At 37.3% G+C, this 18664-nt stretch overlaps 1 protein-coding gene across 6 annotated transcripts in view; it reads left to right on the top strand.

The window, feature by feature from the left end:
• Positions 1-18664, top strand: part of LOC127662172 (collagen alpha-1(XII) chain-like) — a 145684-nt gene continuing 127020 nt past the window's right edge. For 4 of the 6 annotated variants that reach the window (XM_052153240.1, XM_052153238.1, XM_052153237.1 and 1 more), the window contains exons 1-13: positions 1-157; positions 806-909; positions 6463-6579; positions 6699-6839; positions 7465-7518; positions 10512-10775; positions 11250-11414; positions 11516-11689; positions 11815-12105; positions 12943-13545; positions 15058-15336; positions 15437-15709; positions 15803-16072. In XM_052153240.1, the coding sequence (XP_052009200.1) occupies positions 840-909; positions 6463-6579; positions 6699-6839; positions 7465-7518; positions 10512-10775; positions 11250-11414; positions 11516-11689; positions 11815-12105; positions 12943-13545; positions 15058-15336; positions 15437-15709; positions 15803-16072 (2701 nt within the window). In that variant the 5' untranslated portion in view covers positions 1-157; positions 806-839. The remainder of the gene's footprint in view (positions 158-805; positions 910-6462; positions 6580-6698; positions 6840-7464; positions 7519-10511; positions 10776-11249; positions 11415-11515; positions 11690-11814; positions 12106-12942; positions 13546-15057; positions 15337-15436; positions 15710-15802; positions 16073-18664) is intronic. The other 2 variants (XM_052153242.1, XM_052153241.1) reach the window with 1 other exon arrangement.

Raw genomic sequence — 18664 nt, 5'->3', positions numbered from 1 at the left:
TTTAGTGTCAGGTTGAGCTCAGATTCCTCCCATTCTTACCGAGGCTTTCCCTCACTGCTGGAGGAACGAGAGAAAGGGCTGTCTCGGATACGGTGTGTCTGGAGAGGGGGACATCAGCTTATTATTACATTTATATTATTGACGGACACTTTAACAGGTCTGAATGTGATTTCTTTATTTAATTCACATGGCTCAAAAGAGTCATTTGCATGCACTTTGTAATTCATGTGTTCAAGCAACAAATGACTGTCTTTAATTACTTTTTTTTCTTCTGTCTGAAAAGGTTTAGTGATTCTGAAATGAAATATAGGCCTACAATTTTAAAGATTAATTTAAATCACTTTTTGAATCGTTATTGTAACACTTTTTAGACACGTGGTAGCCTATATGATCTTTGTGACATTGAGATGTTTGAGTTAATGCAAAGAAACAAAAGTTCACATTTTCAAATGTTTACCAAAATAATTGCAACGGGACCATTAATCACTTTGGTTGAATGATGTCCGCATTAGTGATGCATTTTTATGAACTTCCACGAGGAGGCGCTCATGATCCATAATTAATCATTCAAGGATTTTGTTTTTAAATGATCAGTGTAGAATAGTCATCTATAGGAATCTCTTTTTTCTATTTGTGACTTGTATATCCTTTTTCCTAAAGATGATTTACATTTCTAAATATTCAGGCAACAGCTAATGTAATAAAAAGAAATCCACTGAAATTATTCATCTTGCATACAAAACAATGTGCTGTTTAATAGGTGGAGAAATGATGATGCATATATATATATATATTTTCTTTGTAGATTAATTAATGAGCTGCTGACTGTCTGTGTAAACATGAAGATCAGGCTGTCATTGGCCGCTGCTGCACTCTTAACTTTATTACTGAATTCAGTAGAGGCTCAAGGTATGGTCCATACATCTGTCTGTCTCTCTCCTTCTTTATCTAGCTTCTTTTTTTTTTTTTTACAGTTTTAAGTATTTAACTGAATTACGTGTACATTTACTCATTTAGAGAATTTGAATATCCCTAATTTTAATATTCAAAGTTTATTCAGAATTTTATCTCTAAATCATGTTGTTCTAAACCCAGCAGTGGATTTAATAGTCTATAAAAAGGAGCAGCAAATTACGTGCTAGAGTTGTTTTTTTAAAAAAAAGTCAGTAGATTCACATATTCCTAAAGATTGTTTTCTTCTTCTTCTTTTTTTTTTAAACAAAAGGAAAAATGTGTGTATACTAAAATGTTAGCAAAAAATGTATCTGTAATTTGTTATGGGGACAAGCTTGAGTCTGGTATGGTAATCATCCTTTCTATGAGTCAGACTCGGTTATTGCCCAATGAATTACTATAACAGTGCTGACTAATTGTATGAAAAGCTGAAATTAAAACACTCATTATTAAATATCAGGAAAGGGAAAATGACCAATATTTTATTGGTCCTAAAGGTTATGTTGTAATTAAGTATAAAGGTTCATACATACTGTATTTAATTTAGCATACTATAAAATGTTTATACAAGTTAACATACACATGAGTCTTCCTCATTTTATATACTGAGTATATTGTATGTTAAGATTTACTTACAGTAAGTGTTCTTGTGGCAGAAATAAATAGGTTATCTTTACATAACACTTATTTTAGTTTCCACCTCAAGGACACACAATTAGAATCCTATGCAAAGTTATATTGTGATGTGGTAGTTTAAAGGGATAGTTCACCCAAAAATGAAAATTCTCTCATCATTTACTCACCCTCATGCCATCCCAATGTGTTTGACTTTCTTTCTTCAGCAGTACACAAAGAAAGATTTTTTGAAAAATGTCTCAGATCTGTAGATCCATACAATTCAAGTGAATGGTGATCAGACCTTTGTAGCTCCAAGAATCACATAAAAGAAACATAAAAGTAATCCATAAGACTCCAGTGGTTAAATCCATATCTTCAGGTGTTTGAGAAACAATAATATTTAAGTCCTTTTTTTACTCTAAATCTCCAATTTCACTTTCAGATGTGAAAGTAAAACTTAACAGGCACAACATGTGATTTGCAGTTGCAAAAGTGAAAGTGAAAGTGGAGATTTAGTGTAAAAAAACAACAACAACAATAACAACAAAAAAATAAAATCAAAATAGGAATTAAATATTGATCTGTTTCTCACCCACACCTATTATATTGCTTCTAAATATATGAATTTAATCACTGGAGTCTTCTGGATTGCTTCTATGTTTCCTTTATGTGGTTTTTGGAGCTACAAAGGTCTGATCACCATTCACTTGCATTGTATGGACCTACAGAGCTGAGATATTCTCCTAAAAATCTTTGTTTGTGTTCTGCCAAAGACAGAAAGTCATGCACATCTGGGATGGTATGAGGGTGAGTAAACCATGAGAGAGTTTTCATTTTTAGGTGAACTATGTTCTTGATACTTTTTCACAGCACAATGTATTGGCTGGAAATGCAGGGAAAAGAACATTGGTTAATAAAAACCTATTTAATTCAGTGCAATGAGTTACAGTAGTAAAACGGATAAGGGTTTTCCAAGTTGTTTTAATTTAAGGATTATATATATAATTTAAGTCATCACACAGCATCAGTTAAGCCCACCGACAGTTGTCTCGGGCAAAAATGATGTGATGTGAAAACATCGGAGGACGGAGTTTGATTCAACTGGATCACCAAATGGAAACTTGTAATTCATTCGTTCTTGCTTTTTGTGCTGTAACAGAATGGAAACGATGTAACATGAGAGGGCAAATTAGTCTTCAGACAGCACAAAGACAAAGAGCCTTTTTAGACTTCCTGCAGTCGCTTTCAAAAATGCTGAGTTGCACTCCGTATGGAAAGTTAATATGGAGTAATGTTTAATGTCAGCACATGTTGCGGAATTACTTTGGCATCTGGTCGGCTTCTCTCGGAGACTCCATCCTCTTTTCCGAGCTGCCTGGCAACGGCGCAAGCCAAAAAGTATGCCTGACTGGTTGGAGGTTATAGACGTGGGGCAGACTCTCTAGGGAATGCGAGAGGTCCTCTCCCGATGGGCCTCTTCATCCTGAAGTTTCCAGAAACTCCATTTTTTCATTTTCATTATTAAACTGTCAACAATGTCAACAAAGCCGTCACATTCCTTTGGTTCACAGTTCACAAGTGAGCTGGTATTAAGGCTCGCACTTTGTCACATATTAGACAGCCTGAAAGTGAATGGTATAGGGAGTATTTTATTCTTGCGCGCTGGTGCCGTGACACCTCCTGTAAGACATCTCAGCTTGACTTCTGAGAATCAGTGAAGACTCATGGGTTTGGAGATGGCCAGGGGCCTGTTCGGACACATGAATGGAATCTGCCCAGGCCGTATGAGTTTGATGCGTCAGATTGGTGAGCATACTTCTTGAAGCAGAGCCTTAACTCTGTGTTCAGGCCGTGCTATTTGTCGTTTGCCTATGCAACTGGTGTGTTTCCTCCTTTATTTTAAAATGATATTCTGGTGCTATGGCCTTCATCCATCCACTTTTCTTTGCACCCAAAACTTTACTTCCTCTTGTTTTTTGCATGTGACATTTTGCCAGATCAACATTAGCCAGGTGGTCTTTATGTAAAGTTAATCATTTATCAACCTTTGAACAGTAGTGCATGAAAAAAGCATGATCCAGATTTCTACAGGGAAGATCTACTTTTATAGATGATAATAAATCTATAGCAAGCAATTTGGATCTTCATCACCTTGTTATTGATAAGTAGAATTAAATGTGCTATTTTACTATCTCTGAAAGCCACTCTTAAAAATAAAGGCTCCAATTAAACAGCCAGATGCCATAGAAACTTTTTGGGTTAAAATAATAATAATAATAATAATAATAATAATAATAATAATAATAATACAAATAATATCTGGTCTATTTATCAATTGTTTTTTAATGTTCTGGTGCTTCAAAAACAAAAAAAAAAAAAAAAAAAAACTGATCTAAAGAACCTACAATGTAATATTAAATGTCTTGAAATAACAATATAGCCAACTCAAGAATACAGCAGAAAATGGTTCTTAAAAAGAACACATCAAATTATAAAAATAAATATGAGTATGTTTCTCATATTTTCCAGTAAAAATATCTGAATATTCTTAAAACAAGATTAGTTTACTAGAGAAGCACATTGACGTTGGACATTTTGTTAAAATTAGCTTATGTTTATGATTAACAAGAAAACCTATTTGCCAATAGGGTAAGAAAAAAAAACTTGATTCAAAGGGAAAACAAGTTTATTTTTCATACCCCATGGGCAGATTTTTTTTTTTTTTCTTGTTTTATGCATGAATGCCACCAGATTTATTTATTTATTAAAAAAAACAAGACTTAATATCTTATACATTCTGCTTATCAAGTAATTCTTTCTTGTTTAAGGATGTTTAGATATTTACATATCTAAACATAAAAGAACCATTGATAAACCTTTTTTTTTTAAGAGTGTTGGCACACACACACACACACACACATACAGTATATATATATATATATATATGTATATAATATTGCAAGATGCAATCTTCTGATAAAATATACTAACTCATTTCTTTGACATGAAGCATGTGTATCCTCTATTTTGTGCATTTGGGATGAGATAACCTCTTTTTCCTGTGCATTCTTTGCATTCAAAGGGATATTTCACCCAAAAATAAAAATTCTCACATCATTTACTCACCTTATGCCATCCTGTATGTGTATGACTTTCTTTCTTCAGCAGAACACAAGTTGAGATTTTCAGAAGAATATATCTCTTTTGGTCCATACGATGCAAGTGAATGGGTGCCAAAATTGTGAAGCTCCAAAAATCACATAAGTCAGCACAGGGCTCATTTTAGCTTAACGTGGCCCAATCAGTTTCGAGGACAACCCACCGGCCTGCTCAGTGCTCCCGATGGCCAGTCCGCCCCTGATCGGCCCCAAAGTGCATCGGCCCACCTGGAAAATGCCTGGTATGCCAGATTACCAGTTCAGCCCTGATTCAGCATAAGATGAATCCATTTAAATCTCCACTTTCACTTTCACATTCTTCTTGTGTTTTTGGTGATTCACATTCTCTATGCATATCGTCCCCTACTGGACAGGGAGAAGAATTTGTAGCAAAAACTGACTAAAGTATTGATCTTACCCAAACCGATCATATCACTTCTGAAGATGGATTTAACCTTTGGAGTCTTATGAATTACTTTTATGCTTCCTTTATGTGCTTTTTGGAGGACAAAAATTTTGGCACCCGTTCACTTGTATTGTATGAAACTACAGAGTTGAAATATTCTTATAAAATCTTAATTTGTGTTCAGCAGAAGAAAGAAAGTCATACACATTTGGGATGACACGAGGGTGAGAAAGTGATGAGAGATTTAGAATTTTTGAGTGAACTATTCCCTTTAAGATATTATTCTGATATCGGAGGTCTGCATCAATCATCAGCATTCATGTAGATGTAACATTGATGTTGAGTATGCATACTCTTTATGGCATATTATAGGAGATTGCATGTCAATAATCTCTATAAAAGAATATCATTTTGGAATATATTTGTAGTCTTTATATGTGCTCCCTCGTGTACATGGAGTTCATCAAGTTGTTCATAAAGCAACTTTCTCATGTACATGTGCATGACATTTTGATGACACTATTTGGCCGTTAGTTTTCCCCCTATATGCGTGATTATTTTTGATTGTTTGACTTTTTGTTTTTGTTTTGTCATACATTTCTTCCATACCTTTTTTATAAGTGTGTCAAAAGAATGTTTTGTTTTCATGTACACCCTCTGAATGAAAAGGAACTACACAAAGGTCTGTCATGACAAATTGTGTATTCTTTTTTTGAGATTTGCAATGGATGTGTGTCTTCAATAAAACTTGTTAGTACTCGAGCCTTGTTGTAATACATGTATATTAACAAAGCATATATAAAGAATATATGGTTTTGATCTCTGATAGAGCCATCTTGACATCTTTGATATCTTAAAAACTTGATTCCATTGTATAATCAATATCTCGGGAATGAAAATGTATTGTCTTGATATGTATGTTGATTTAATTTTATTATCAGAGTTTTGTTTCCTGTGAACGGGCATGCCTTGTATTGATTGCATTCAGCATGTATTGGATGGTTATCTGCATATGGATTGGCGGATGAAGATTCATTTGTAATAGGTCTTGAAATGTGTTTAGTCCTTCTGTGCTTGAGCTGCAGGCCGTGTGATTCCAGGTTATGCAACTCAAGAAAAGGCCATTTGTTCTTAAATGGCTTCCGTCACTTTCTTACATTGTTACATCATCTTTACTCTTGATTCTCTTTGTCCTGTCCAACAATAAACAACTCGACTTCAGCCCTGAAGTGTTTGTCGTTGGGATTGCTACAATCATTTTTTATTACTAATTCAGACATAAAATTTGTTTTGTTGTTATTGACTCTTTTAACCTCTTGTTTGCAGTGGAGCCCCCTTCAGATTTGAAATTTAAAATACTAAATGAAAACACAGTGCAAATGTCATGGAGGAGGCCTTCATATCAGATACAGGGATACAGAATACAAGTAGTATCAGATACAGGTGAGTGATAGCGTTCCATGTTACATTCTCTACATGTTCTGTGAGAAGCTTTGAGCAACTTTTTTTTCTGACGTGATATCTGTTATCTTCTGATGTCTGATATTTGTCATCTTTTCCAGATGATTTTAGAGATTTCACTCTTCCTGTCCTGGCCACAAACACATCTATCACAGATCTGACTCCAGATGTAGACTATTCAGTGTCAATAAATTCATATGATGGCACGGAAGAAAGTATTCCTATCCTTGGCCAAATAACTAGTAAGTGCCAACTTTGTTTGAATGTAACCAACCAGACATTCCCTCTTTTTTTTTACTCTTTCTATTTTTTATTAGTGGCGAGCCTCAATGTTATTGTAAGTGTTACTCAGAGTAATCACATATTACTAATTACATCTCTTATAAACATTTTAATTGGATTTTGGGGGTGTTTGGGGGTATGTCCATTGATACACCAAGTTAATGACTCATTGTGAAATGCACGCTCTCACAGAAACGCAAGTAGATGTACTTGAAAGTAGTGAACGTATTTTATGTTTTAAATATTATTATTTTAGTAAGATGTGTAACACAAGTAATGTAGCTGAAATGCAGTTTATAGTCAGTAACTGTAATCTGATTACAATAATTAAATGTGTAATTTGTTACATTACTTTTAACTAAAATTTAGTCTTTTTGACTTGGGCCAGTATGCAGTGACCTAGTAACAGAAAATACCCTGGCAACCACCTATGGCACCCTAGTAACCACATGCATAGCAGTGCACTAAAATAGTCTAGTTTGTCTTTTTTTCAACGATAAATACTTAATAATACTTAATAAAATAACAAAATGTCAAGCTTTATTGATCATCTGTTTTGAGAAATTAATTTGCTTCATATTCCAGTTCAATCCAGTAACACCAGTGGAACAGCTGGGAAACCGCAGTCAGATGCCATTAGTAAGTACATCTTTTAATCAGATTTAATCATCACATTTCTTAAAGGAATAAAAATAAAATAAAAATTTGTTGATAATTTACTTAACCTTAGGCATCCAAGATGTATATGATATTTATTCTTCATCGGAACAAGATTTAAGGTTTTTAGGAAAGTATCCCAGGTGTTTAGGTTCATCCAATGCAAGTGAATGGACACCAATTTCTGACAGTCAAAAAGTATATTAATTCAGCATCAAAGTAATCCACATGACTCCACTCGATTAAGTAATGTCTTCTGAAGTTTATCGATATGTTTGTGTGAAAAACAAATCCCTAATTAAAATGTTTTTAACTTTAAATCGGCGCTTACACCAGATCTCTGTAGCTGTTTGTATTGACCTAACTTTCGGAGAACTATTCCTTTAAACAGTTCAGATTATAGAATATTCTTAGTACTGGTCAGCCGTCAAAAGGCATTTTATGTACAATATAATATATTTTTACTCTGGACTATTTTTCTCCAACCACTGTGGTCTTTGTAAATTTGTTACTGCTTGCATAGAAACTTTGCCCTAGGTTGTTTTTGGAAATGTAAAAAATGCCTTTAATTGAAAACATTTAAATAGAATCTGTAACAGTTCAATGGAATGAGGAAGTGGGAGAAGGTGAATCCAACAGCACAGCACTGTGTGAAGCTCTCTCTCCCTCGCCACACTCTGAGGACTGTCCATTTTTATTTCCCCCATCTCTTACTGTGAACACAGAAACAAGAATTTACCAGCAATTCATCTCAGATGAGAACACTTCTTTCTTTCTAGACGAATGCTCGACCATGCCCTCGCCTCCACATACTCCCATCACCTGACACAGGGAACCGTCCGAACTGCCGACCCCAGATGCTGCATGTGCCGCTGCAAATCACTTCTGTAAATAATGTCATTGAAGTAGGCAGCGGCATATGCAGTGTGTGATCTGAGGATCCTGTCCATAAGACACTGAGCCAATGCCAGTGCCCCAAACAAACCGAAATGAAGAGTCAAAAATTGGTGTAAACCAAACGGTGTGGAGAAGGCTTTTTTCATGGGACATTGGCTTTAAGGGGATCTGCCAATTTGTTAAATCCAGTGTCGAATAAAAGCAAGCCGTGCCCAACTGATCGAGCAGTTCATCAATATGAGACTTTGGATACGCATCAAATTTCGACGCGTTGAATTTCCTATAATCCACACAGAATCGGACTGAGACATCGCTCTTAGACACTAGAACCACTGGGCTGGCCCAATCACTGTGGGATTCTTCTATTACCCTCATATCAAGAATGGCCTTTAATTTTTCCTGTACTACCTGTTTCTTGTGTTTGGGTAGGCAGTAGGGACAACTAAGTACCACTAACCCATGGGTTGTTTCAATGTGGTGTTCTATGAGGTTAGCGTGGCCAGGGAGAGATGAGAACATGTCAGAAAAATATTTGTGCAACTTGGCCATCTCCATACATTGCGACCGGGGTGAATTGATTGGCTTTTAAATTAACCTCCGGTCTGAGCTCCTCCCCCTCCGGAACTACCGTCGCAAATACGGGGACCACCTCTCTCCATGGTTTAAGGAGGTTGAGATGGTTAATCTGATGTACCCCACCCCTATCTGTACTCGATGCGGGCAGTAATACAAGTACTTTATCTCCCTGTGCACACTACTGTAGCCGATCTCCCCTGTTATATAGCCGGAATTGTCGTACTTGCACCTGCAGCAAATTCTCCTGTGATAGTCGCCCCAGTGTGTAGAGTTTTGCGCAGGTCAAGAACATGTTGAATTTCATTTTTGCTCTATGAAGGTAGCTCCTCCCAATTTTCCTTCATAATGTCTAACATGCCACGTGGCTTGAGCCCATATAACAACTCAAACTGGGAAAACCCAGTGGAGGCTTGCAGGACCTCTTACACTGCAAATAACAGGGGTTCGAGCCACTTATCCCAGTTTCGAGTGTCTTCATGCACAAATTTACGCATTAAATATTTAAGTCTGATTAAATCGTTCTACCAAGCCGTCAATTTGTGGATAGTACATGCTTGTATTAAAATAGATTTAATCCACAATAATTAGTACAGCTCATGTAGTGTAAGTGATATAAAAGCAGTGCCCTGATCAGTGAGGATTTTGTTTCGGAATCCCCACTCGGGAGACAAATCTGAAGAGTGCCTCCGCAACACTATGTGCTGAGATGTTGCGCAGAGGCACTGCTTCCAGATATCATGTTGCGTAGTCCACCAGGATTACCAGAAATTAATCTCAGGTGAGAACCCTTACTGCTTACTCGTTCCAGACAAATGCTGGACCATGCCCTCGCCTCCACAGAGCTTATGAAAGCTTTGTGCTTTTGGATAAAGTGGCTGATAAAAAAGGCGAAGACACTTTCAGCCTCATTCATTGATCCTCAAACACTCACACATCATGTTTTCAACTAGTGGAAAAGATTACTATTCTTGACCAATTCTACTACATTTTCTCTTCTTTTGTGTGGATCCAAATCATCCTAGAGCCAAAAAATCCCATTGAAATTCGAGAAAACCATTTTTGTTATAGAGACTGTTCTCAAGATTTAGCTTTCATAATACAGTTTTGATGTCATGTCTAAAAAAAACAGAAATACGTTTATTGAAAGTTTCCATTGCCTTGGAAAGCATTTTGTGTTGTGAAATGTTGAATGACACAGAACTAGAAGACTTAATGCAGGACAATAATTAATAGCTTGTTTTATTAATTATCAGTTGAGAGTAGTTGCAAAAATAACAGACTAATTATGCTAAATAAATATGGTTGTGTAGACTGCTTTTGTATAAAAACTAAATCTATTTCTCATTATTGTGTCAAAACAAAAAATAAACTGTTACCCGAAGTGCTGTATGTTGCTAGCCTTTAGCTGAATTTTTCATTTAGACTGTAGAAAATGTTGTAGTTGGAAGCATGGTCTAACTGTTTGGGCTTTAACTCGTGTCTCTTTCTTCCTTGTCATATAGCGTGTTCAGTAAGTGCTATTGCAGATCTAGTTTTCCTGGTGGATGGCTCTTGGAGTGTGGGAAGGGAAAACTTTAAATTCATTCGGAGTTTCATTAGGGCCTTGACGGGAGCGTTTGACATTGGAGAAGATAAGACTAGAGTGGCTGTGGTACAGTACAGCACAGACACCAGGACAGAGTTCAACCTGAACCAGCATTACAGACGACCAGATCTTTTCCGAGCCATCAAAAATCTGCCCTATAAGGGCGGTAATACCATGACAGGTGCGGGAACCACTTTAATTACAATGTAGGACACATTCCTTAATCAGTATTCTTGTTGGTCCTGGTAGAACATTATTACTAATAACTAATCAGATTATTGCAATTGAGGAAAAGGGTAGGGTTTGGGTTAATCTAGGGTTAATGCCTAAACAACATTCTTATCATTTCCACCTTTAACGGTAGTTGACATTATTTGCTGTTCCAGGACCAACCAAGGATGTTAATCCAAGAACACATCCTACTTGGCAAAATCATGGTCAACAATCTATTTCTTACCTGACATTGTTTTTCATCATGACATAAAACATGCCACCCTAGCAACACCAGATTAATGTTTATGATATACCTTTCAACACCAAATCCTTCCAAAATAGATTGCATCACTTAAATGGGATTCTGTTGTACTTGATGTTTGAAATCATCCTTTTGGCATGGACCTGGATTTGTATTATGATGTACTGCATGTTCAAACAGGTGATGCAATGGACTATCTGGTGAAAAACACTTTTACGGAAGCGGCTGGAGGCAGGAAAGGCTTCCCAAAAGTAGCCATGATCATCACAGATGGAAAATCTCAGGACCCAGTGGAGGAGTACGCCAAACGGCTGAGGAACATTGGAGTAGAGATCTTTGTCCTGGGTTTGTGTTTCGGTTTCTTTTAAGCATGTATCAGATATCTTCAAATCAAGGTTTGAAGATGATGAAACTTTATTTCAAGCTGCTTTTCATGTCTTATTCAGGTATCAAAGGTGCAGATGAGGATGAGTTGAAGGAGATTGCATCCACTCCTCACAACAAGCATGTCTACAATGTTCCAAACTTTGACATGATCATTCAGGTGCAGAAGAAGCTCATCACTGAGGTGTGTTCTGGTGTGGAGGAACAGCTAAATACCCTTGTAAGCAGAGAGGAAGGTACAACCTAACACATTCACATTCATAATGTAGCAAAAACTCATGAAGAGTTGACAAAGAAGATTGGAAGATGTCTTTTGGAAGGTGTCATTTTAAGCCTCTGATTATATATACATTTTTCACAGTTGTAGAACCAGCGTTAAAACTCAGTGTAACTGATATCTCCTCCAAATCTATGAGGGTCACGTGGGATGCATCTCCAGGAGATATCACAGGCTATAAACTTCAGCTCATCCCCATGATAGCAGGCGCCAGGAGGCAGGAGTTATACACAGGTCCAAGGATCACCTTGGCCAATGTCAGAGACCTGTCTCCTGAGACAGAATATAAGATCAGTCTGTTTGCCCTCAAAGGTTTAACCCCCAGCGAGCCAAAAATAGCCATGGAGAAGACACAGCCTGTAAGAATCTCCACAGGTTAGATCCTTACTAATTTTTCATCTATCACATGCAATCATCCAAAGCAAATTACAGTACCCATAAAACAGAGAACCCCCCCCCCCCCCCACAACTCACTACTCTCCCACATACAGAGTTGCAAAAAACTGTTAATACAATGTATACAGCACATATGCCCTCCATACATTGGATGGAAAAACATTCAAGGGGAACCTTTCCCAGTTTGGTGATGAAATATTCAAGGAGACTCACCCCCCAACCCAACCACCCCCCTGGTCGTATGGCAGACTATTCAAGGTGGATCTCTCCTTCCACCCCCTCTTCCATTCAGACGTTCAAAACATTAAAGTGGATGCCACATCCAGGGGGCAGCAACCTTGCTATTCCATTTCAGTTCAAATGGTTCATGCTTAAAACCTAGCACTCTGATGTAATTCTAAAATCTCATTCATGCATTTGCTTATTTAAACTTGGAGCCTGAAGATGCATAAGTTTAACATCAATGGTGCCAGGTGCCATCGTTTTTTATGTGTTTCACAACTAACTGCTACGTACCAAGTTTTAATTCACGGAAGCACAAATGAGATTTGAGTGCTACAAACGATTCCTTTCATTGTTTTGATCAAGTGTGCAATGGTAATATTTCACAGCTCACCCCTTGCAGTGCTTGGACCCACAACATTTCAGTTACTGGCCCAGATGATTAACCACTACGCTGCACCTCCATACAACCCTTAGACCCACCCTAGTGTACTGATCCATATTCATATAAGCTTTCCCATAAAAATCTTGTTTTAATCAGATTTAAAAGTTCCAATGGAGAGAAGGGTCACAAATGTTTTTTTTCCCTCTTAGAGTGTTCTCTTGAGGTTGATGTCCAAGCTGATGTTGTTCTCCTGGTGGATGGCTCGTACAGTATAGGACCGGCTAACTTTGCTAAAGTTAGAGCCTTCCTAGAAGTGCTTGTTAATTCTTTTGATATCGGACCTAACAAGGTGCAGATCAGCTTGGTTCAGTACAGCAGGGATCCTCACACCGAGTTTGCCCTGAACATGTACCATGACATTGAAGCTGTGGTCAAGGCAATCCACATTTTCCCATACCGAGGAGGCTCCACCAACACTGGGAAGGCCATGAGCTACGTGAGGGAAAAGATCTTTGTTTCAGGCCGTGGCGCTCGTGACAATGTGCCACGGGTCATGGTGCTCATCACAGACGGCAAGTCCTCAGACTCCTTCAAAGAGCCAGCCAACAAGCTCAAGGATGCAGACGTGGAGATCTTTGCTGTTGGAGTTAAGGATGCAGTGCGCTCCGAGTTGGAGGCCATTGCTAATGCTCCTGCCGATAACCATGTTTTTGAGGTGGAAGACTTTGATGCCTTTGAGCGGATTTCAAAGGAACTGACCACATCTATCTGCCTAAGAATTGAGCAGGAGCTCCATAACATCAAGAAAAGAAGTAGGTGGTAACTTTCGTTTTTTATCTTTTCAGTTACATATTGCTTTCTCTTTAAGAGTGAAGTTCTTTAAGAGTTTATTTTCATGTCAGTGAGTCGGATGGATATTTTTCAATGACTTCTAACATTCTTGTTAGTCCTAACATTTCAATCAACCAATCTGATTTTAGGAGTAGGGAAAGGGTTTAGGTGTAGGTCTGGAGTTCAGGGCTTGAACAAAATACTTATCAGCCAATTATTTCTTGCTGATAGGCAGTTTATTCTGGGTAGGTTATGATTAGGGTGGGGTTAGGGATTGGATTTGGACTGTTTGTTTGACAGGAATGTTGTTCCCTGACCAACAAAAGATGTTGATCCAGAAAAACTCCATACTTGGCAAAAATCATGCTGACAAATTGTTTTATAACAAATAGTTTTGGGAACACCAAGTGTTGAAAACATCTGTTGTGGGCTTCTTAGAAATAAGACTGCTTATATATCAACATCATCCCAATCAATACAACATTTTTGTTATTCACCACATACTGCCAAGTTTCAGTGTCAGTATTATCATTGTTATTTTATTGCATTTAATAGTTTTTTGAATTTATAACAAAATGCAATGCTTTTTACCTCTCTTGTAGCTCAGTTGCACAGTGTAATATCTGTCTTATGTCAAGTTCATATTAAAAAGTCTCTAATTGTTATATCTTATATGAGGACACCTCTAAGTACTAACACACTATGAACTTCGTTCTCAGTTGCTCTTGCCAACAGATTTTTAACATGAACAATTTTTTTCATATACAGTATGCTATCTCAGACTGACTTTCCTCATGGGGTTGAATGAAATATGTGCCTAATTTCTGGCTGATGACAAGGCATCTCTGAACTGTGCTTCATTAAACTCCATGTCCTGTTGGATAACACAACTCTCTTTGTTTGAGTTGCCCAATTCCCTGTGTGCTCTAAGTCCTCTTGGTGGTGTAGTGACTCGCCGCAATCCAGGTGGCAGAGGATGAATCTCAGTTGCCTCCACGTCTGAGACAGTCAATCCGCACATCTTATCACGTTGCTTGTTGAGCATGTTACTGCGGAGACATAGCGTGTAGCGAAGGCTTTACGCTATTCTCCGCGGCATCCATGCACAACTCACCACGTGCCCCACATAGAGGGAGAACCACATTATAGCAACCATGGGGAGGTTACGCCATGTGACTCTAGCCTTCCTAGCAACCTGTCCAATTTGGTTGCTTAGGAGTCACTCCGCATGCCCTGGATTTTAACTCACGACTCCAGGGATGGTAGTCAGTGTCTTTACTCATTGAGCTGCCCAGGTCCCCCAACATGGGTTTTTTTTAACATTTTTAACATTGTAGATGCTCTGCAGCCACCCAAATCCACTGTAGATACTGAGACAAATATGCCAGCAAGCAATACTAAATGCAAAATATTAACTGACAGCTGATATTCCTTTGAAGAATTGTACAATCTAAACAATTCTGAATGCATTTGGTATATGTTTCACCATACAGGTTTAATACCTCCAAAGTCACTGAGCTTCTCTGAGGTAACCTCCAGGAGCTTTAGGGCCTTGTGGATTTCTGAGGCAGAGGATGTCCTGTCTTTTCTGGTACGTTTCAGACCGGCGGCTGATATAATGGGAGACTACATCTCTTTGTTGGTTTCTAATGAAACCATGACTACCACTTTGCCAAATCTAATCCCCCTGACCACCTATGAGGTTAACGTTATTGCCCAGTATGACAAAGGAGACAGCTTTCCTTTGACGGGAGAGGAGACAACGTTAGAAGGTATTTGATCACTGTCAAAGTCACTTATCACTGACATATAAAGCTTCTTGGCTTCCTGAACTCCATATAAGCGATAACACACACTACTTTTCCAAATCAGAAATAGGCAGTGTCCGCAACCTCATGGTGAGTGAGGAGACTGTGGACAGCTTTCGTGTGTCATGGAAAGCTGCTCCGGGAGCAGTATTGAGGTACAGACTGTTCTATGAGCCTATTGCTGGAGGAAATAAATTGGAAGCAGAGACTGATGGGAGTCAGGTCACCATTGTGCTCCAAGAGCTGTTACCCATCACGACCTACCGCGTCACAGTGCATGCTGAGTATGCAACGGGGATGGGGTCTTCAATGGACACTGAAGGCACCACCAAAGAAGGTCAGTTGTGGCTTTCAACTCTTCAAAGTGATCCAGAATGAAAACATATTTCGAAACAAGTTGATTAATCCCATTTGTGTGATTCTTTCTCAGTTCTGGGCTCTCCACGTGACCTGAAAGTCTCTAACGAGACTGTGTCCAGCTTGAGGCTCTCATGGCGGGCTGCTCCAGGAAATGTGCTTCAATACCATGTGACCTACAAACCTGATGGTGGCGAGAGGAAAGAGATATTTGTTAAAGGAGACACAACTAGCGCTATATTGAAAAATCTGCTGTCCGACACGGAGTATGAGCTGTTTGTTAGCGCCCGCTACTCCTCTGGTCTTGGAGATCCAATTTTGGGAAGAGGCACCACTCTGGAAGGTAAGAGATGGAGTGACTTCAGCCTTGAAAAATTACACATGATGATTGTTGGTTCTTCAGTGTAATTAATTTGTCTGTGATACACTTCTTGGTACAGTTGCAAAACTGATGTGAACGCATGGTTAAAGATGCCCATATGAGGCAGGGTACAGCATCACATCACTCTTCTATTTAACAGACACTACACAGCACTTTTTTTCTCTAAAGGCAGACTTACTTAAAAGATATTTGATCTCTTTTTCAAAACCGAATAGCTGCCTCGCTGTTTACTGCCTACACAAGAAATTGCCTAATAAGATTGCATCCTAACCGTATTGGAACCTCATAAGTGACTGATTCGCTCTACATAGGCAGCAACTTCTCATGTGATAAACTCCACTCACAATTGATTCCAATAGAACTTGATGTTAGCATGTTCCCAGCTACAGTGTTAGGGAGTAGTTAACTAAAAGTAGACAGTTGTTTAGCTACATTAACAATAGTGTAGCTTTTTCAGTAACAAGCAGTAACATTTTCCAACAAGTAACTCTATAGCGTCACTTAATGCTATATTTGTCACATTGTACTGCAAACGCAGCAATGGAGCCAATGTAGTTATCAAACACGCCCACCTAAACTGTCCTTTTTCTCTCATGTAGTGCTGGGAAAACCAAACAATTTCAGTGGATCTGTTCTTTCAGACAGTTCATGTAAATGAACTGGTTTAAATAATCAATTCCCCTATATTTAGCATTGGGAACTCCAAATTATTTTAGTGAGTCGGTACTTTTGGGCAGTTCCTATAAATGAACTAGTTCACATAAATGATTCACTGATTCACGTGAGCTCCTCAAAGCCTTAAAGGGTCGTTGCCTACTTTTTTACTCCTTCTGAAGTAAAACATTTATTTAATAGCTGTTTATGAGTATATTTAGATTATATATATATATATATATATATATATATATATATATATATATATATATATACGATATATATATATATATATATATATATATATATATATATATATATATATATATATATATATATATATATATACAGTATAAAACAGGTTTTAGTGTTTAGTTTTTTGAGTGTTTTCTAGTTTTATTAGTGTATATTAAAAATAAATTATGTTTAATTAATGTTGTAACCCTATGTATTTAATCCTTACCAAACTAATCCATGGTATTACTATGGAATACTGTAGTAAGCATAGCTGTAGTAACCAAATTATTTGACGAAAACCATGGTTTTACTAAAAATATAATGGTTACTTTATGGCTACACTAGTAAAATATGGTTAATTATTATAGGGAATGTCACCCTAATTATATACAGTTTATAACTACACAGTAAAAATAAATTCTGCAATCATAATTCAATCAAAAATTATTATGTATATTAAATGAAATAATATCATCTGATTGTTCTATATCTTAAATATTTCTTTCTTTAAATACCTTCAATGTAATTAGTTACTTTTTGTTAATAGCTTGTAATGTACCTAACTACTTTTTTTTTTTTTTTTTTTTAAAGAGAGTTAACTACTTTAACTTCCCATGAAACAAGCTACTCATAACTTACCATTTCAAAGTAGCTTCTCCAACACTGGCAATACTCAATTCATAAAAAGCACACACAAAGATTTGGAAATATAGAACATTTAATTAGATTTAGAACTTTTGTTAACCAACACTTTTCTGTGTTGAATGAAATATGTATTTAGGCATAATACAAATTTCTTTTCTGCCATCTTGGACTATTTATTTTCAATGAGTTTATGCATTGTATTCTTGAATTGTTTTATCTGTGAAAGATGCAGCCAAGTGTATCTTATAAGGCATCAAAATGTTGCCACATACCTTTTTTGTTTACTACTGGCATGCTTAAATTATGCCTTAAAAATGCTGTCTAGGTTGGCTGCTCAATAAGTTTTGGTACAGAACTTTGGAGTTGCCTGCCAGTGTAAATTGCACATGACTTATTTCATTTTGTGAAGTTGCAAATGGATGACATTTAGAATTGATTAAAAACTACCAGGGGACATTTAGGTGACCAGCCCCTTGGGTGTAGATTGTGGCTGGTTCAAATGGGACCCATCTCCAGGCATCTAGTAACAGCAGCTTTTGTATTTTATCCCACAATGAAGCAGCTATTGTCTCCTTAGTCATGTTTGTATCAGCTAGTAAGAGGGTGGTTGAATCACTCTGGATGGCACATGTGGATTTGCCTACATTTAGGGTTTATGCATTTGATGAGTGGGTGGTTGATGAATTAGCTGAGCTTGCACAAATTTCCACATTCATACTTGGGCATTACTTCAACGGTGAATGGAAGAGAGAACCTCAAAAGATGTCTCAAAACATACTTCTTGATATTTTGAAGTCAAAAACTGTTCAATGATTGCTAGCTATCTCTTGGCCAATGCCAGTATTCTGTTACTGTCCAGCTTAGAAACACCCAAACCACTAAGAGAAAATTGCATCCACATAAAACTATACTATTAACTATAACATATCAGAGACACGGTTATCAACCGACAAAACAATCTTTGACACAATCTTGTTCTTCGGTTTCTTTCTGAACTTTTGAACTTCAAAGAACTTC

This window comes from Xyrauchen texanus, chromosome 22, assembly GCF_025860055.1.
Source record: "Xyrauchen texanus isolate HMW12.3.18 chromosome 22, RBS_HiC_50CHRs, whole genome shotgun sequence".
In the NCBI taxonomy this organism is placed as follows: Eukaryota; Metazoa; Chordata; class Actinopteri; order Cypriniformes; family Catostomidae; genus Xyrauchen; species Xyrauchen texanus.
This window is presented reverse-complemented; position numbering and strand designations above follow the sequence as displayed.